The 21366-nt window shown below is 38.2% G+C and overlaps 1 protein-coding gene across 10 annotated transcripts in view; it reads left to right on the forward strand.

Annotated features, from left to right (window-relative positions):
• LCORL (ligand dependent nuclear receptor corepressor like) overlaps positions 1 to 21366 on the forward strand; it is a 60579-nt gene that overhangs the window by 31476 nt on the left and 7737 nt on the right. For 4 of the 10 annotated variants that reach the window (XM_083520505.1, XM_083520507.1, XM_083520510.1 and 1 more), the window contains exon 7: positions 9199 to 13928. The exons of 1 other annotated variant lie outside the window; for it this stretch is intronic. In XM_083520505.1, the coding sequence (XP_083376631.1) occupies positions 9199 to 13928 (4730 nt within the window). Of the gene's footprint in view, positions 1 to 303; positions 4876 to 9198; positions 13929 to 16842; positions 16890 to 17662; positions 19493 to 21366 lie in introns of those variants that run through there. 5 more of the 10 variants (XM_083520511.1, XM_083520512.1, XM_083520506.1 and 2 more) reach the window with 2 other exon arrangements.

Genomic DNA, 21366 nt, shown 5'->3' on the forward strand with positions numbered 1-21366 from the left:
GCAAGCATCTGTCAAAAGGGAATTGCAAGCAGATACGAAAGTTATCAAATACTGAGCTAGGATTTAAAGTTCTTGGAAGGGCTGCTGTAGAAGCTGGGGTATCATTTTTGACACATGGTCCTACCAGAACTGTAGCTTTTGCTATGGTAATCAATAGCTACCACATCTCAAAGACTTAAAAGTATCAGAAGCAGTGATGTTACCTAAGCAAGGAGTATAATAAAGGAGTGGACCCTTCCCTTCCATAGCTGTGTGAGAGTCTCTCATGCATCAGTTCACCATCGTTTCATTCCATCCATCCAGGAGACTCCACAGACACAGAGAGGACTATGTGGAAAGAAGTGCTGAGTTTGCAGATGGTTTGCTCTCAAAAGCGTTGAAAGACATTCAGTCCGGAGCACTGGACATTAATAAAGCAGGCATACTTTATGGCATACCTCAAAAAACTTTACTTCTCCACTTAGAAGCCTTACCAGCAGGAAAGCCTGCACCCTTTAGAAACAAAACTCGAGATTTCAATGACAGTTACTCTTACAAAGACAGTAGAGAAACTTGTGCAGTGCTGCAAAAAGTAGCCTTGTGGGCAAAAGCTCAAGCAGAGCGCACAGAAAAAAGTAAACTCACTCTACTTGAAACCTCAGAATTAAGATTCCCAACAGCTTCCAGTTACCTCCATCAGTTAACTCTACAAAGAATGGTCACTCAGTTTAAAGAAAAAAATGAAAATGTACAATATGAAACTTCAGCTCCAACAGTACAGTTAAAAATTCCTCAGCTAAGAATCAATGCTGTGCCCAAACAACAGCCTGATAGTGCTGGACTTCTGGATGTTATGTACCATGTTTCCAAAACCCCATCAGTCTTAGAAGGATCAGCTCTTCAAAAATTGAAAAATATACTCCCAAAACAGAACAAAATCGAATGTTCTGCAGCTGTAACTCAGTCAAGTGTTGATTCATACTTTCTGCATGGGGACCTCTCTCCTTTGTGTCTTAATGCTAAGAATGGAATTGTTGATGGCACCTCTGAATCCACAGAAGATGGTTTAGATCGCAAGGATAACAAACAGCCAAGGAAAAAGCGTGGTCGCTACCGACAATATGATCATGAAATAATGGAGGAAGCTATCACAATGGTAATGAGTGGAAAAATGAGTGTTTCCAAAGCACAAGGAATATATGGGGTACCTCACAGCACTTTAGAATACAAAGTTAAAGAAAGATCTGGAACGCTGAAGACTCCGCCGAAAAAGAAACTCCGATTGCAAGACACTGGGTTATTTAACATAACGGATTCAGGGACTGGCACCTGCAAAAATAGCAGCAAGCCTATATAGTTTCATTTGTTAGAAACCTCTGTGTGCGTGCGTGTGTGTGTGCGTGTGTGTGTATGCGGCTGTGTTCAACATACACACATGAGAAACAGAAAAATTCACTTAGACAGAAGACAAATTTTACAGTTCAGAAACCACATACATGCCTTTTTGAAGAATAACTTTATTCAGGGTTTTCACTGTGGACAAAATGATAGAATCGATCACAATTGTGATAGTTTGTATTTAATATAATCCTTGTACAAATAAGTGAAAAAGATTCAGGTTTTATTCAGTAGTCAATAGCATAAAATGTTTGGAATAATATGTATTTGTCATGTGAAACATTTTTTTTACTGATGAAGAGTGACCCTAGCCATTCAATAATCCATCTTATTAAGGAAATACATGATTAATACTTTGAAGACATTTATGCCTCAGAATTTTTCAGAAGTTGCAAGTAGCTGAAAATAATACAAATCAAGGGAAATTTAGGGGACAGTGCTAGTTTCTTAACTTGGAAACTGATGTGAAGTATTAGCTGAATATAGAATTTTCTATGGAAGAGAAACTACATAAAGGCTAAACATCTGATATAGATAAAGTTTCATTTTAAAAAGCGTGTGTTAGGTATAAAACTTGGTTCTTTTCATTTTATTGTTGGTTTAGCAAGAAATTGGTGTTTACAAAATATATACTTGTGAAAACTGACAAATTTAGTGTAGCTATAGAATGATTAACTATTAAATAAGATGGAATACTAAAGGCATAAAATTAACTGTTTTCCTTTAGTGTGGAAAATAAGCTAACTTGTAAGGGTTAAAGATGAAAGTTGGAATGCAGATTAGAGCATGTTCATAATGTGCACAGAATGAGCTTGAGAATGGTTATTTTGGTTTAAGTGTGCTGATTAGTTAGTTGGTGTTATGACTACTTACATTTTATTTAAGGATTGTGTAACACTCCTACTGAAAAACCTCACTTGTAACAGTAATGTATTTGCTGCTGTGACATTTCAGAACTTTTTACTTTATCAAAATGAACATCAGGTTTTCATTTTGGTGGGCCGATACATCATCACTTTGCTAATAACCAAATTTACAGTTCAGGGTCTTATAGAATTACAGATATGAAACAGTGAAACTGTTTTGAATCTTCAGTAACTAGAGATTATTTGTATATTTACTGTTTGGAAGCCGGGCAGTTCATTTTAAATATATAACTTTTCATAGAATCTCAGAGGACCAGTTACCTTTAGATTACAGTTTTTTAAATGAATTTCAGAGTATTCGTACTGGGCATGATCCTTCCCTGCAAGAAGAATCCCTTTGTGTTCACAGATTTACCATGCTCCACTTGGCTCTCCCAGCAAGCACGCAAGCAGTGCACTAAGGCAGCCTGGGAGATGGGATCCCTGTGTGCACCTCCAATTTTTGCAAGCACCAGAGCTTATGTAACTTGACCAAGTGGGGCTGTGTGAACGTCTGGGACACACGTACACATCCAGTCCCTGAAAACCATCCACTGTGCTACCTGTGAATTCACGTGGGCTCAGGGCGTAAGCAGAGCAACAGAGTTGCTTTTGAGCCCTATGGAAATTCCTTATGTGTTGGCAATGTGCCCCCTAAGGGAAGGATCATAGCCACTAGATTTTATACTATGTAACCTGGGTATACTGTCAAATCATATCTCATATTAATGGAGACACCCATGGCCTTTTTCATTGAAAAACTAGATTTTTATGGGAAAGCTTACAATTTTCAGACACTGTATTTTGCCATGCATGTGTGACTGAACACGTTCTAAGCAACATTTTGTGTAAGGTAATATTATTTCGACTCTGTGAATTATACCATCTGAATTCACATGCCGTTATATTTTAAAAGTATGCTATCCACCTCAGTTGGTAACATTTCATAATAAACTATTGAGAGGGGAATCAGCCCTTTCTTATTGATATTTTAAAAACTGGAGTGACAATATAAAATAAAGGTAACAAAACTGGCCTCTTAGTTCCGTGCTGAATCTTCTTCAGCTCTGTTGCGTATTAGGAAATCTTTTCAAAGCAAAATTCTGTATTAGAGAAATTAAGAGACCGTCAAACATCAGGTGTCCAGGTCATCTTTCGTTTTGAAGAACTAAGCCATATTTTTGTCAGGATTAAGATGATTGATTTCTTGTGTCTTTCCCAGTAGAAAAAAAAGATTACAGGTTTCACTGTCTTTTCTAGAACATTTTACTTGGAGAGCTTATTGGGACTTAGTTTACTGCTTAATACATGAGCTGGGATCCTTCTTAGACACCATCATTTCCATCCTTCTCACTACAGTTCCTTGCTCCCCCTGAAAAATGGTTCCTGAGGGTCAAGACCTTCTGGACCACTGTGTTACGTGACATAAGGGGGGATTCCACTGTGAGAGGATTTCCTACTGATGCACAACTTCTTAGATCTCAGCTTTTTTTTTTTTTTTTAGTTTCTCAGACAATATTAGACTTTAGTCAGAGATATATATATCAAAGACATTACAGTACACTTTTAATATCATTTTAAAAGGTGGCCTGACCAAAAAAGTAACAGGATTCATAAAATCAGGGATCATTTTTGCTATTGACTTTTAACAGTGGTAGTTTTATATGTAATATTAATTTTCAGCATTTTAGTACTTGTATTTATTTTTGGTCAGAAATAGTATATTAAAATATTTTTTGATAGTTTGTAGATAATGCTCAACCTGTACGTTTTAAAAAAGAAATGTAATTATTTCTAATGAATGGTCTGAACCTTTGATTATACAACTGAGGAAAGGCAGGGAAATGCATAGACTCCCCTTATCCATCCCTAATGTGTTCTTTTAAAAAGGTTGTTTAAGTTATAATTTTGAAGTACTTTTAAATTCAGTTACCAGATGCTACTAAGAAATTGACAAGTCTCTGAAAATACATATTTCAGCAGACTTTTAAATGAAGGTGAAAGCAAGCCCTACATGCTTTCTACTTATTTGAATGTTTCTCAAGTATTTTATATTAAAAAAAAAACAGTGCCTCTGTTTTTAGAACTACTGCTCAGTAAAGTTGTTTAAACCATTTCTGGTAGCTAATGACTATTTTATATTAAATTAAATTGTATATTAACTTTAGTAATACTGTTTTTTTAGTTGTTTACAGTACAAATACCTGTATTTGTGTGTTTTTTTTAATTGCAGTATTTCCATTGTTGCAGTAATTTAGTAAAACTCTGTGGCTGCCTTGATTTTTGACAGATTTTGTTAATAACTGATTTCTAGGCAATTAGTTCTATTTATGCATAAATCAATTGCACTATAATTCATGAATTATTTATTACAATATTTTCTAATGAATTCCATGTATTTGTCTTGTGTTGTAAATGTACTGTAATTCTGTTTCCTCTTTGTGTTGTTATATTTCTAAATCTGATTGTATGAATTTGTTAATGTGTTTCTATGTTGTAATTTTTAGTAAAGCACTTCAATGCTTTTGCACATAAATTTACAAAACTGATGTGTCATTGATTTGCTCATTCAGTAAAAAGAAAAATACTTTTATGTTGCCTCATTTGATTTAATCCATGGGCAAGACAACAGTGGTATAACAAGAGCAAAGTTGCAATAAGTTACAATTTCACTTTTTACACACTTAGCACAAACATTGACACAGGGCAATATTTTTCATATATGGGCCACTGCCTTTTTGCGCAGATTCCATTTATTTAAATGGGACGTGTGCAGGAGAACTTCTTGCTGGATTTTCCCCCATAGTTAGGGAAACCGATCAGTTCTGATCTGCAAATTTTACAAATTCGTTCACATTTATAATCAGTTTCAATTTCCAGTATCTTGTAAAGACCTGTATTTTAATTGTAGACCAGATGAGGAAATCCATATTATTATAACATGCTCTTTTAAATGCCCATTTAAAGCCAACAGATAGCTTTTAAACTTTTCTTCACTTTGTGGTAAAACAAAATGCATAGGACTAGTGGTAAATCTCATTGCAATTTCCCCTTTAGTGTCAAAACAAGAGTAAAATACAGTGGTGCCTCGCAAGACGAAATTAATTCGTTCCGCGAAAAATTCGTCAAGCGAATTTTTCGTCTTGCGAAGCACGGTGTCGGAAAAGTTTTGGAAAAGCTTCAAAAATCACCAAAAACCTCAAAAAAGGCTACCACACCGCGTTCTATGAGTTGCTCCTCGAAGTCAAGTCGCAACTGTATTAACGGTGTTAAGAAAAAGGAAACAAACTTGCAAGACGTTTTCGTCTTGCAAAGCAAGCCCATAGGGAAATTCGTCTTGCGAAGCAGCTCAAAAACTGCAAAACCCTTTCGTCTAACGAGTTTTTCGTCTTGCGAGGCATTCGTCTTGCGGGGCACCACTGTACTGTTAACTGTGTAGCCTAATCTATGCATGGCACTATATGTGCAGCGAGAAACAGTATTGGAAATTCAGTAGAGAAGCTAAGCTATTCTATGTATGTATATGTGTCCTCAGGGTATATGTATGTACCACCTCTTGTTTCCTTTTCTACAGTCTTTTTCACTGATGGGAATCATACCTTTAGATACATTTATAGTTTATTTCTCTGCCATTCTTGGTGCCCTAATAACATGAAGCATGTCATTCTTTCACAATTAGGGGCTGACATTTATATTTGAAGTGGAAAGGTCTGAGAAATTCATACAAACATTTTTAATGCATACATTTACTTGCAGAGATGATTTACTTTGTAAAAGCGAATGACTGGTATCATGCCAATCTAAATTATTGTGCTTGACTCTTCAAGTTTATAGAACACATTCTGAAACTGAATAGTTTTGCAAGATGACATTTTTCTTGTTGTAACCTGGCTGTTAGGAAGCATGGCCTGACTTTTTCCATGGCCTTTTCAGTAGGAGGTAATCTTGCACATAAATTGATAGTTTTAAGGGAAGAACTGCAGGGGGGGCGGGTAAACAAATTACCCAGGATAATGGGGATGCAGGAGCAGAGGCAGCAGAAGGGAGGGCCAGCAAATGGCCCCTCAGTTCCACCTAACAAATCCCCCCCCCCATATTTTTGCTAAATTAAGCCTGATTGCAGTTTTGGATATGAACCCTCTGTCCATTAGTTCTCCCATTCAAATACCCCTACATTAGCATTGTGATAGAAACATGGTGTTGGGAATTATGTTTCCTTTGCAGTACTTACTTATACTGTGAATCCACCCTTAGGACAGCTTCTTGAGGGAAACCTATCTACATTTCCTGAACACGGGTCTTCTGTAACCCAGTGCAAATCTTGGGTTTTTCTTATATCAGTCGCTTACTGACCTCTAGAGATCGTCTCCATTCATAGATGGATAGACTATGGCTGCTGAAGGGATTTAAAGCCCCATCTAAATCATTGAAAAGTCAGAGTACTGTGAGACTTTTATATATGATCAATAACAGGAAGTTTTATTGTTTCTGTGTCACACTTATTTGATAAGAAGTCAATTGTACCAAACCCACTTTGCATCACCGACACTACAATCAACGCACTACAGTTGTACATAAACATAAATGAGCTTCGATTGTAAAGATTTAGCTTATTGGTCCTTTTAGGCCACCATTACATAACCTGACCAGCAGTGGTTTTCCAAAGTCTCAAATGGAGGTCTTTTCCAGCCCTACAGCCTCAGTTATTTTAGCTAAAGACATAAAATGTTGTATTTTATGTACGCTTCTAGGTATGTTCTCTATCACTGGGCTTTGGGTCTTCCTTTCTTTGGGACTACTTCACAATTGTTATTCAGAGCTACTTGAGCCATCAAAAGAATATACTCTTGGTAACCTAGGAACACTTGACATGTAAATTTGGAGCTTTTAATCTGGTAACAGGGACTGGAATAGTGTAAATCTAGAGAAATTCTATATTTTTAGACAAGAGCAAGACTATGCTTTACAACTTCTGAATCAACAGCAATACTAATGCTACATGTGATCTGATAAGGTATATCTAAAAAAAAACATTCTATAAGGTTAAAGCTATAAACACTAAATTTTAGAAAACAAAAATGGACAGCTAGTGTCATGTTCAGAGTTTGGTGATATGTTTGAATACATACTTTTCTGAAACAGAATTATAGTAATATAAGTTAACTTCTCTTAATCAGTACTTTTAAAAATATTGATAGATGTTAATGATTGAGGTTGCAATTCAGGAATGTTGTTCTTAAATCTGTATTTACTTTCTGCTATGAGCTATTAGCTTTTCAGTTTGAATTAATGATTAGGTAAGTAGTAACAGTTTTAAATATTATGTAGTTAGAGAAAATATTTAACTGATTATTTTAGTTGAAGCCCTACTTAGATCCATATAGATTTACTCTAAACTATAAAAACTACATTGATTCCCATAGATAGATAGACTTGTCCTATAAATTGAAATATATGTGCACTTGGTTCCTTTTCATTGACTCAGTTGTACAGTGACTTTAAAAATGGTACCCACTACACACAGTTGTCATGTTGTGGGCACACATAAGGGCTTTTCCATTTATTTAAATGAAGGACAACATACCGTATTTTTCGCTCTATAACACGCACCCGACCATAACACGCACGTAGTTTTTAGAGGAGGAAAATCCGTAGGCATGCCACCCGTAGGCATTCACTCCATAACACACACAGACATTTCCCCTTACTTTTTAGGAGGAAAAAAGTGAGTGTTATGGTGCAAAAAATGCGGTAGTTCTAAAAGACCAAGAGTTGACTCTGCCCTTGAAAGGAATGAGGAAAACCATTCATGTAAAGTTTTGAGTGAACTAAAGCAACACAGGGTCCAAATTCATATATGCAGGGCAGACTTTAAAAGAAAAGCCAGCGTTTTTACACAGTATCCATTCAATTTTATTTTATTTATTTTTTTATGTTTAGCAGACTGCTGCCTGTTTAGAAAGAGATTGGAAATAGTAAAGTAAAACTTTTTAAAATAATACTGATTTCTTAAATTCAAGATATAAAACGAAATACCACATTTCTCACTTAACCTAAATAAGCGTCACATGAAATTTAATATTAGTGTTTTACTTCCAGAACACATTTTTTTCAGAGTAAGGGTTGCTTACCAAATGGCTAATTTCCTGTATGGAAATATGACATTCTTGTAGGAAGCTCATTACATCTTGAATATATTATTATTTATGGAATTTATATACCACCCTATACCCGGAGGTCTCAGGGTGGTTCACAGAACAAAATCAAAATATAAAACCACAAAATATATAATCAAAATAAAAACAAATATACAGTCATGTCTGATAAATTTAAATGTGTATGTTTTGCTCCATGTACTAGTAGGGGAAACCATCAACCAACTGAGGGTTTTTTCCCTGCGCTGTGTGCTTTTGTAGCACAAAATGTACTTTTAGAACTCACGAAATTTGCTATTAAGACATGATATTTGTATTAGAAGTTGGCCATGTGTGAAGCGGCCCAGAGTCCTATTGATTTAAATGTAATTTACTTATAGTTAAAATGTGATTAGGATGACAACCATATCGTGACTATTGTTTAAATTAAAATATTATCTCACTGGAGTAAATGAAGGCTTATTATTTCTGTGGTTAGACTATTTTATGGAAGGTGCAGTTGCATATTTTATATTGGAGAATCTATCTGACTAAGAAAACAATTTATTAGCCAAGCTTGAGTTTTTCTTACTGTTGTATCACATAATGTTAGCAGATTCATTAATGTTGTATGTGTTCCATACAACGTATATGCAGAACCTCAGTGGAAGTGTAACTTTTGAAATAAGAGTTTTGGTACCTTATCAGAATTAATCTTCAGTCATATTGTGCCATATTTAACTGCAATTTCCTTTTTGTTTTGATCTGCTTTTCGTTTTCAGTTCAAGTGCAACAGATGGTGCAAAATCAGAGGAAACATCTAAATTGGAAAGAGGAAATTCTGCTCTAAGCAAAGTTTTGGAATCGTTGTGCTCTTATCACGGGCATCAGATTTTAGCTATGTTGAAATTTTTAATCCAAGAATCGTGTATTCATTCTGTTGGCAGTTGCCAGCTGCCGCAAACTATACATTCAGAAGCATCTGAAGATGATGTGCACATTCCAGTCTGCAGTTGTGATGGCAACATGCAAATGAAAAGGTGCTGTTTACAAAATCAAAGACCAAATACCTGTTTGCCACCTCTGTCAGTCTCTGTGAAAGACTTAGATCGTTTGTCGTGCCAGTCTGTGACCGTTGGATATGTTAACACAGTGGTAAACAAAGGGAATCCTGTGCCTTCTAGTCCTCCTAGGTGCTGCCTCAAACAGTTAAAGGAGTGTAAGAGCCACGCGGCAAGAACAGCACTTTGTACAAATCTCATTTCAGCAGGGCAAAAGATTAACAAAGCTAGCAGAGGCCACAGCCCTTCGCCACCTACACTATCACCTGTGGAAGCTGACGAATATGATTATTTGGAGGAATCAGTTGAAGGATCTCTAAATAGACTTGAAATGAATCATAATCAGCCTCCTTCCCTGTCGCGAGCTGAAAGACGTTGTTCTGTGTGTGAACCGAAAAATAAATTATGCATTGCAGAAGTGGCCGGTAACGTGGATAAGACTTTTCTAAGTGCAAATCAAGAAACTAGCCTTATAAATTCTGATAAGCTTGAAAAAATTGAAAATGCTGCCGCCTTTCAGGACTTAATGGATAGAATTAATGAGAAATTAAAATCAATTGAAACTACTGATACAGCAAATCTTGCAAAATTATCTAAGAGTGATGGGAGAACAGAATCTGATCTTAAATTACAGAGCTTCATAACCTCTCTCTTACATGATGCTAAGGCAAATGATTATAATTTTATGGAGTTGTTGAGCCAGCATGACAAAGAAGCAGAAAATAAAATTATCCAAACACGATTTCGCAAACGGCAAGAAACCTTACTTGCACTGCATAATTCCCCCGATTCATCACTGTTTAAAAGACAATCGTTGCAAATTAAGAGAGAGATAGCCAGTCTGGATGAAACCTTCATAAGGAAAAAGGCAAATTCAAAAAGAAATGTGAGAAAAAATTACAAACTATCACCAAACAAAAATGAAAATCATAGCACATCAAAAGATCATTCTTTACAAATTAATGAAAATAAATATCAGCTATTTTCTCCCATTAAATCAAAGTCTTTGCCAATAGGTCAAGAAGAGACAGTAGAACTACTTCTGAATAATTCAGAGACCAATTCTGGTTTAGTAGCATTTTCAGAAAATACTTCTACAGCATCCCAAAGCAGCTTGGCTAAAATACATGGAAATTGTGAACTACATATGGATCCAGTCTCTCTGAAGGGAGATGATGATAGGATGTTGGACAGGACCAAACATAATGTTATTCCTCCTGTGTGGTGCTCTGTGTATGTGACAAACAATTTTTTATTTCAAAAATCCTCAAACGGGAAAAAACCTAACTGCATGGAAAGAGAAAAAATGCTTAAAGATTTACAGGCCCAAACGTGCAGCAATGAAGATATAAACAAGATTGTTCGAAACACAAATCTACATGTTGTTGTAGAGCGTTTGGAAGACACAATAAATATGGCTCAAAAGACTAAAAAGCCATTGTTTAATAGTTATAAAATATCCAGCAAACTGAAAGATACGCACAAGTATGAAGCCAACAAGAATGCTAAAAACGGTCTTCTTATTAGCATGAGTGAAAGTGGAAGTACGGGACAATATGTACTGTCACAGGCTCATGTTCCATGTAGCAATAATAGCAAACAGGAATGTCTGCCAACAAAAGAAGAAAAAGTGTCTGATGAAGGATATAAAAGCCTTTTGAAATCATCAGCATTCAATTCAGATACGTTGACTTACCATAATGAGGACTTGCAATCAAGTTCTGATGTGGGAGATAATTCTCCAGCACTAAATTACACTAGTCCTATAAAACTTATGTTCCTTTCAGAGATTAATAGTAGCGAAGGAGTGAAATACACACTAACCTCTGTAAATGATTCTGCTAAATTAAACATTGACCTTTATTCTCTTCAGCGGAAAACAAGTGTGCTGGCAGAAAAACAATTGGAAGCTGTGGATCCTGGTAAAACTGTTTCTCTTGAAAACAGCCCTAAAAATGAAGTAAATTCTGTTTTTCCTTCAGTAATTGCTCATGAAACAAACATTGGTGAGCACAAGCCAAATGAAGATCCTGTAGAACAAAGTGGCAATGGATCCTCTCTGAAAAGAAAACCGGGCCGACCAAAAAAATTAGGTCCTCAAGTTGTGAAGCAGATTAAGCGTCCAATTGGCCGACCGCCAAAGCCTAAGGTAGATGCTGAAAATGCCAATAATATAAGTGATTCCATCAGTGCTAGGAAAAAAAGCGTGAGCTCCAATGCAGAAGTTCTAGAGGACAGTAATATTAACAAGAACATTACTGTGACAGTGGTCTTTGGAAGGTCACGAAGGACTAAGAGGTGTGTTTCTGAAAGTAGTTTAAATGTAGTCAGTTTGGTACCAAGTCCTCACAATCATGTTGTATGTGAATCTGATCAAGTGAAGCAAAACTCAGAAACAAGGAATAGTTTGCCAAAAAACAGAAGTATGCAAAGCTCTATTGAACGCAAGACCTCTGCATCTGGCTATGAGTATGTTAGACCTTTAGAGAGCAGCCCAGTGCTACCATCCCATTGTAGCAATATCGTAAGACCAAAACAGAAGCCTTTAAATATAATTCGAAAACCTGGTAGACCAGCAAAAGTAAAAATATCTGGCATATCAGTGACTGTTAACCAGATTTCATCTCAGGAAAGAATAGTGAGTATTAACAGCTGCCTGCCTCCTTTAGAACAAGAGACTGTGTTAGAAAAACATGGGTCTCCTAAGAAGGTTGATCAACAATGCAATAAGTTGGATGTATCAAAAAGCTATTGGAATGATAAAAGTAAGGATTTTGCAGATGAAATTATTACAATAGCGCCAAGTAAACCTGAAATCCCTTTGAGACAATCTCTTAGAGATAGAAGACCATCGCTGCCTTTCTTACAGTCCTTAGCATCCTCTAACTCGCTGTCTTGTAGACGTGCCTTTCTACACAAATCCTATAAGCTCTGTTTGAAAAATGCTAAGAATCAAAAAATAAAACATTCAAACATGGCACCCAAAGATACCTCAGGAAATAAGGCCCCAGAAAAAGCAAAAAAAAGTTCAGAGAATAATAAGTTTAGATTTGTTAATGAAATGTCGTCAGATCCCACCATTTCATCAAATTCTTCCCTCAGATGGTGGGATCCTTCCATTTCTAATGATTCCTTGTTAAAAGAACTAAATAGTAGATATGAACAGATAACAAATACTTGGTTGCACGTGAACGGAGAAGAATTTGAAAAATGCCTCTATGATGAGCGGTGTCATATTGAACAAGACTATAGCATTAAAGTATCAAAGCCTTTGGACTCCTGCGTGTTACAGCTTGAAAACTCTCCTATAAAAATGCTTTTCCAGAAAAAGTGTAATATAGATGAACTGTGCACATGGTTTATGCAAACTACGGAAACACAGTCACTGGCATTAGTGAGAAAGGCGAATGCTCGCAATCCTGTTGAAGTAATCAGTACACGGCAATTTAAAATTGGAACAAGACAATGCGATTGTAATACTAGTCCTTTGAGAAAGCACTTTAAAAAATTTGCACTATCCACGCCATCGAAATCGGCGGGAAAGATACAAATCCTCCATAAAATAGTCAGGTCTCGAGTCTTAAAGAGGAAACGTAACTTCACTTTAGCGAAATTAAGAAGAACCAAATTTGAGAATTTACAGCACGATCGGTGGAGACAAGTGAAAAAGCTGTACAATCATGGAACAAGTGACTGGAAATCGAAAAAGCAGCATTTGCGATTCTTCTGCCAAAGCCAGCGTTTTGCTAACACAAGTCAGGAAATTAACAACAAAACGAGCACAAGCCACGAGAATGGTACAGTAGACACTAAATCGCCCGCAATTCTTGTAGACTCTCAGAGTAGCACTTCAACTGGAAATGAAATCACAGGTGCATTTTATCAACAGAAAACACAATTGACAGACCTCAGCACAAAGCCTGGCTTGACAAATAATTGTAGACCAAGCGCACAATCCGTAGATCACAACCAAAAAAATATCGGGAAAGCACATGCCTTTGGTGAAGATGACTGGAAAGACAAAACCTTTAAGGATTGTAGAATATTTTTGAAGAAAATCAACCCATCTGAAGAGCAGCATTCTTTCAGTAGCACTGTTGTTTGCACTCCGGAATCTGTCGATCGTAGTGCCAGTGACGGCTACTTTCAGGGGAAAAGGCACTGTACTTTAAGGTCCCATTCTGCTAAGCAGAGAACGTCTGACAGATGTGAGAAGGATGCTGAGGAAGCTAAGAATTTCAGCTTGGTTGAAGACCTGCATATTGAGCAAGACTGCAAGAAACCAAGCAAGCGTGTCACTTTTGAAGATGGTCCTGCCGAGGTCCCTAAGAAGACAAGCAAGAGGAGGAAGACGCAGTACAAGCTTACCAACCTGAATATCAGAGAAAGGAATACGAGGCAATTATGCAGCACTGGCCAAGTATCAAGTTGTTACTCAAAGTACCAACTGGGTAAGTTGTATTTCATCTCCCCCTCACCCCTATACAAAATCTGTATTAACTTTCCATTAAAATGAGACAAGTGAAAATGCTCAGTACAGAAGAGCATTCTTACTATTTTTACAAAAGTCAGGAATCTACCATTTTAAACGATGCAATGCTAAAAGTGTTTAGCACTGCTTAATGTTTCGCTGTATAAAATTGAATTTCCCATTTGCTTTGAGAGTGCATTATTTTCAAGCAGGAATTCCCAAACTGGTCTGCAAATTACAAGCTTCATTGAGGTCTGCGTTCTGTCTGTGGATTTGTGGTTGAAGGATGAGAGATGGCCTATCCGTCACCTTAAATATACTGATTTATAATTGTGTTAATTGCTTCTTTTATTTCTTCAATTGTATTCTTATTGTGTTGCAATTTGAATTCTGTGGAATATAATAAAAATACAATATATAAGTGATATAAGAAGCATTACTAATGCAATTACTAACCATACAACATCTCACACACTGCAGTTGAAAAGCTACAACAGGCAGGAAAAGCATTAAGTGGTCTGCCAAGACCCTCTGCAATTTTCAAGTTGGATGTTTTAAAGCATTTTGAGCACAGTCTTGAAAAAGTTAGGCATATACTAAATTCTGCTTCCTTTCAATAAAGTTTAAAGCACACAGTCTTCCTGAACCAGGAAGCTTGATGTATGTGCAGCAATGAGACTTCCTTACACAGATACTATGGGAAAAGCATCCACTGGGATACAACTATATCCCCTCCCTACTCTGATAGAGCCCAGTATTATGAAAATAGACTGCTGACCACTTTAGCAGCTGTGCATGTCCATTCTTGGAAAAAGCACTACTTGGTGTAATAGTCTAAGGAATCTGAATTCAGACAGAGAACTAACAGTACAGAGCTGAAATCTTTTCGTTATAAAGGCATAGTTAGAAAAGAAGGTTGGGTGTGTAATTAAAAATAACATTTAATATGGGTATATAAGAAACCAAAGAAGATAAAATTTAAATCTTGACTAATTGGGGGGGGGCTAGTTTCCAGTTATTCAGAATCAGAATGGCAAATTGTAAATTGCAGGGAGGGGAGACACAACCAAATTATATTTAAAAATGCAGAATTGTGCTAAATTGGGGAAGAGGCTAAAATGTTTAATTGCTTAGCTTATGTCCCTTTTCATTTATCTGTATTATTTCCAAGCCTATATAAACATACTGGGTGGGGGCGGTGGAGGGATAACGTGCATATTTTGATTTCTTGAGGACTCTATCTTGAATGTGTCCTTATGCAATCATTTTGAACCACACTGGTGGGGGGGGGGCGGGTTAGGTAAATGAACTGACTATAGCATGAAGTCATTGTTATAAAATGAGCTGCCCATTTTTATATTAATGTATGTATAAAGAGCTCTCTCATGGCTGCCAGTTTTCTTGGTAGGCTAGAGTTTGCCAGATTGCAACCCCCCCAAATCTTGCCTGTTTATTTAAATCCTAAAACAGGATTCAACGCCCATCCCCTTTACCTATTACAGCAGCTATGGGGAAAATGAAGGAACCAGGAACGAGGCAAAACGATATTGTAGCCACATACTCTGCATTTAAAGGGGCCGGCAGGACCTCATGTTGTAATCTGGCAACTTTAGATATATATATTCTTGTGGTGGGGTGGAAATTCAAATTACATAGAAAGCACAGGTGTGTTAAAATTGGCAGCGGCAACAAAATTCTGCTTACTATAATAGCTACTTTTTCAGGCATAGCTTTGTGATATCCTTTTTAAGAAAAAGAAACTGATAACTTTTTCATAGTCTTTCATTATTTCACTTGAGACTTCTGTTGTGTTGTTTTTGTTCTTTCTCTGTTGTTCATGGTTTTCCATACTTACTAGCATGTAAAGGAAACAAACCATTGCTCGCTGGACAGTGCTGTAACCAGAGCAGACATCATGTCAAATCTGCCTCCGTTTGTAATCCAAAGCTCTGATGGTATTAATTTTAGGCACATAATTAGATTCCACGTGCCCTCTTCTAATGACCGTAAGAAAATGCCTCACTTTAATGTACATAGTCCTGTATTTAGAATATTCATGCTCTTTCCAGTATTATTATTTTTTAAGTACCAAATCGGTGAATAATAAAACTAATTCAGAACCAAGCAACAATTCTGAAACAATTTAATATTCAATAAAACCCCATATTACAATTACCAAGACCAGGAATCATTGAACTTGCATCAGAGGCCCAGGGAAATGTGAGTAATTAGATAGGCTTTAACAGCTGGCAGAAGCTCTCCAGAAGCCATATCTCGGTGGGGAACTTATTCCACAGGCTGAGAGGTCACATAGAGAAGACCCTCCTCCAAGTTGCCACAAATGAAGGTCTGTAAGGCCTCCTCTGAAGATATTAATCAATGGGCAGAATGGGAGAATGACATAGATGTACAATAGCATTAATGTGAAACTTCAGTAATACAACTTAAAGTATCTGTATTGCAGTGCCAAAGTTCTAGTATCAGATTTTCACCAACTGTTTCATGCAGTGGTACTTTTAGGAAAGGGGAGTGTTTCGGTGCAATTATTTTTCAGGGCACCTGTATTTTTGAACAGTTGATTGCTGCTATGCAATTAATGTCTATTTTTTATAAGGAATTAACAATGCAAGCCTCTATATTTTTTACTTAGAAGCAATTCCCATTGACCTCAGTGAACTCTGAATTGCCATTCCGCTTCATTTGATGACCCCATTTTTTCTAGTATTATCTATTTTCTTCACCCCATGTATAAAGAAAGCTATAAAGCCCTTCTCGTTATCCTTTACTCGCCTTATTAAAAATAGAAAGGGCCAAATGTAAATAACCTTTCCTCATAGAAGTGTTTGTTCCAGCCCCCTGATCATTTTAGGTGCCCTTTTCTGCACCTTTTCCAGCTCTACAATATTCTTTTAGAGATGCAACTATATCCAGTATTTTGAAGGTGAGTGCACCATTGATTTGTTTAAAGAAATGACATTGTTAGCAGTTTTATTTCTAAACCCTTTTCTAATGATCCCTAGCATATGGAATTTACATTTTTCAGGGCTGCTCAACCTTTTAATTCAGCTGCCCACCACACCCCCAAGAGCTGTTTCTCAGTTCAGATCTTGTCAGTGTGCATCATGTTAAACTTATTTACAATGAATTGCCTTTGCTGTATTCATTCTGTTTGGATAGATCTTTTTGGAGCTTGAAAACCCCCTTTCATCTTTACCACCCCAAATAAATTTGGTGTTTTCAGGAAATGTCATCATCTCACCTAACTAGATAATCTGGGTCTGGGTGGTGCTGTGGATTAAACCACAGAGCCTAGGACTTGCCGATCAGAAGGTCAGCAGTTTGAATCCCCACAACAGAGTGAGCTCCCGTTGCTCGGTCCCTGCTCCTGCCAACCTAGCAGTTCGAAAGCACGTCATAGTGCAAGTAGATAAATAGGTATCGCTCTGGCGGGAAGGTAAACGGCGTTTCTATGTGCTGCTCTGGTTCGCCAGAAGTGGCTTAGTCATGCTGGCCACATGACCCGGAAGTTGTACGCCGGCTCCCTCGGCCAATAAAGCGAGATGAGCGCCGCAACTCCAGAGTCCAGCCACGACTGGACCTAATGGTCAGGGGTCCCTTTACCTTTACTATAGCTCCTGAGGGAACCCAACTTCTCTCTCCAATGTGAGAACTGAACATTTATTCCTACTCTTTTGCTTCCTGTTCTTTATCCAGCTACTGTTTCATCCGACGGCTTGCCCTCTTGTCACATTGGGGTCACAAAGGAGTCTTTGAGGAGGAACTATCAAAAGAGTATTCAAAGTCCAAGTTCGTAGTCTGTATGGCATTCTCCCTGTCCATATGCTAAATGACATCTTCTTTACTTGATCTCTTTTAAAAATGTATGTTACATTTGGCCGTTTTCCAGTCTTCAGGTATGGAGCTGGTATTTTAGGGAAAAGTTGCATAGTTTTGTTAGCAGACCAGCAATAATAACATTTGAGTTCTTGAAAAAAACTCAGGAGGGATAACATTTGCACCTGGTGAATAGTTAATTTTTAATGGGCCAATAAGATCTAGAACTCCTCGTTGCCACTAATTGTCTTATTTTAATTTTATTATTTTTATTAAATTTGTATACCACCCTTCATCTGTAGATGCATATAGATCTCAGCCTTAGCTGTTCACACTTTCTTTGTGAACATACCAGTTTGGAGCTGGTGCTGTTGTACATCTTCCACAGTGAAGATGTACACAAAGAGTCAATTCAGTCTCTCTGCAGTCTCTTTTTCTTCTTTCGGCACCCCTTTCACTCCCTTGTGATCCAGCAGTCCAACCACCTTTGTGGCTGGTTTCCTAGTTCTGATGGTAGTTAACTACATTTTCTTAATGTTTATAGCAATGTGCTGCCCAGATTCTTCTTTCGGCTCTCTTGTTTGCCTGCATTTCTTTTGCCAGTGTTTGTGCTCCTTTTTTGTCTTCCTATGGGCAAGGCTTCCATCTTCTGAAATAAGGCTTCTGTAATAGCTTCCTTGATTCTGCTCATTAACCACACTGACATCCTGACATCCTCAAGGATTTGATGCTACCGTTCCTGATCTATGTGAGCTTCTATTCTTGCAGTTGTTTTGGAAAGAGTTAACACTTTTGAAGGTGCCTTTCAACTTCATTTTTACTCCCCCTTTTATCTCCCCCTTTTACCATTTACCAATCTGCTCCCTAAATCTCTAGCAAATAAAACAAGTCTTAGCCTCTTCCCTGACATCCCATCTACAAGATATCTGGAGTAGGGCTGGGTGATATATCAATATATCGTCCAACACCGGTTTGAAATTCACATCTTGATAATTGTTTCATCATAATTGAGCTGGCAATATATCACGATTCACAATGTGTGTAAGGGTTAGGCGATATCTGGTTTTCAACATCACAGTAACTCATCAGCTAAACACTGCAATGTTATCACCAGCTAAATATTGCAGTCTACCACAATGTCAGAAATAAGGAACTACACAGCGGCAAACAGGACAATGTCCTGGCAACTGCTACTACTTAAGGGTCTAAAACGGATAAATGACAATATTATCAATCATCAACACTCAGTTTCATCAGCAGACAAGCCAAGATTCATCCCAACTGGACTTTTGGTTTTGGGCTTGGCTACCAAATGGTGATATTCAGGACAATCAGGACAATCCAGAGTACGGTGATGATAATCTGGGACTGCCAGCAGACCTGCTGGGAGGCAGAAACAGCAGTGGCAGAAACAGCTTGCCATGACCGCAGTACGTGTTGACAGAAGCAACGACAACCTGCAAGGCCTGGCAATGGCAGCACAATCAGTGGTGGCCTGCGAGTCCTCGTGGCTTCTGCCACCATTTCCTGCCACCACTGCCATGACGATGCTTCGCAGGCTGATTATTGTGCCCCTGCTGCCAGTGCTTCTGCTGCTGCCAGGCTGCTGCCGTTTGAGCTGCCTCGTTGGCCTGCTGGCCAGATGATTTGTATTCACTGTCATCATTTATCAGTTTTAGACCCTTAAGTAGTAGCAGTTGCCAGGACATTGCGTACGGCATTGGCCAAAATAAAAGCCGCAGCTTTAAAATTCAAGGGTTATTTGCTGGTGCGGCCCATCTCCTGGTACTATCGCCCTGAACTGGCGGCTGGTTCCAAGCACGCTGCGCACCTGCTTCCCGACACTACCGCCTCCTGGCACTACCTCCCCAGGCTGGCGCCGGGGGAGGCTTGAGAGTGGCGGGCAGGCTATGTGCCATTGCCCCGTGCTCCCAGGCACGATTTGCCTGTAGCCTCCCTCCCTTCCTTCTAGTGTAACATGCATTAGAATCCCAGCTCATATGCAGAGTTTTAGATAAGACTTGCAAAAGAAAGCTACAGGCATCCCTAACTGGATTATTTGCCTTGTCTACTGTTTCGCTTTTCATCTCATTCTATTTTTATTTTTTTTTCCTCGTTCTGTTTTTTGTTAGCTGGGAACTTGAATCTGCCCCGGATGCTCTTGCTGAACTGGGGACAAAAATCTTTTTCAAAAGTTTCAATGCCAGCTATTTTTCTGCAGCTGTAGGAAAAGATAGAAGCAATTGGCCTTATTTCAAATACGTTAGCTTAGAGTGTGAAATATTGGAACTTACTTAAGATGAGATACTAAAACAAACACTGGTATATTAAGATGAAATACTAAAACTACATAATTTCTGTTAACTCTGATACCCTTTGTGGGGGGACTAAATAGGCTACATACAAAATCAAGTGGAAAGGGAACAATCAAGCCAAAGTTACTCAGTGGGCAGTATAATCAGAGAATTGTAGGGACCGTGAGGGTCATCTAGTCCAAACTCCTGCAACGCAGGAATCTTGCTCAACATGGGGCTTGAACCCGTGACCTTGAGATTAAGAGTCTCGTGCTCTACCAACTGAGCCATGTTAGTAAATCCATAGGATTTTGAAATGCTTGCTTTTAGCGATACAATGCCCTGAATAGTTACATTTTGCCTATCTAAACTAGGAGCAGATTTGACTGTCTCTTTAACTGGTCACCATACATTGATCTGTGTAGCTAAAGACCTCCAGGTCCATCCTTGCTTGGCTCCCTTCATTCCAGCAGCCTCACTTAGGTGGTGGAAATGATTTTCTTGCTGCTCTTGTTAAACAATTGGGAATCAGGAACACTTGGCAATCTCCTGCAAATCACCCTGAGATCTATCTGTATACAGTGGTACCTCAGGTTACAGACGCTTCAGGTTACAGACTCCGCTAGCCCAGAAATAGTACCTCGGGTTAAGAACTTTGCTTCAGGATGAGAACAGAAATTGTGCAGCAGCGGTGTGGCGGCAGCGGGAGGCCCCATTAGCTAACGTGGTACCTCAGGTTAAGAACGGACCTCCAGAATAAATTAAGTTCTTACCCCAAGGTACCACTGTACAGTTCTGGAGGTCCATTCTTAACCTGAAACTGTTCTTAACCTGAAGCACCACTTTAGCTAATGGGGCCTTCTGCTGCTGCTGCGCCGCCAGAGCACAATTTCTGTTCTCATCCTGAAGCAAAGTTCTTAACCCGAGGTACTATTTCTGGGTTAGCGGAGTCTGTAACCTGAAGCGTATGTAACCCGAGGTACCACTGTACAAATGGGAAGGCAGGTTTATCGGAAGTGGAGGAAGAACTATGACTTGAAAAGTTTGCTTTCTTAATTTTGGTAGTCAGCGCTGTGTTTTTTGTGGCTTACCTTACGGGCAATGAAGCCTGATAAAATGTTCAAAAATGGATTAGTGGACAAAGATGTTATTAAGGTGAATTTAGGGGCTACCACAGCTGATGCTCAAGGAAGACGCTTCTCTGTTCATCAGCTGTGGAAGCTGGAAGGGCAGCAGGGCTTTGTTGAGCCGCTGACCTGATATATGGGGAAACTTTCCCACACATCTGCT

The sequence above is a fragment of the Podarcis liolepis genome (assembly GCF_965112155.1).
Source record: "Podarcis liolepis genome assembly, contig: SUPER_9_unloc_1, whole genome shotgun sequence".
NCBI lineage: Eukaryota > Metazoa > Chordata > Lepidosauria > Squamata > Lacertidae > Podarcis > Podarcis liolepis.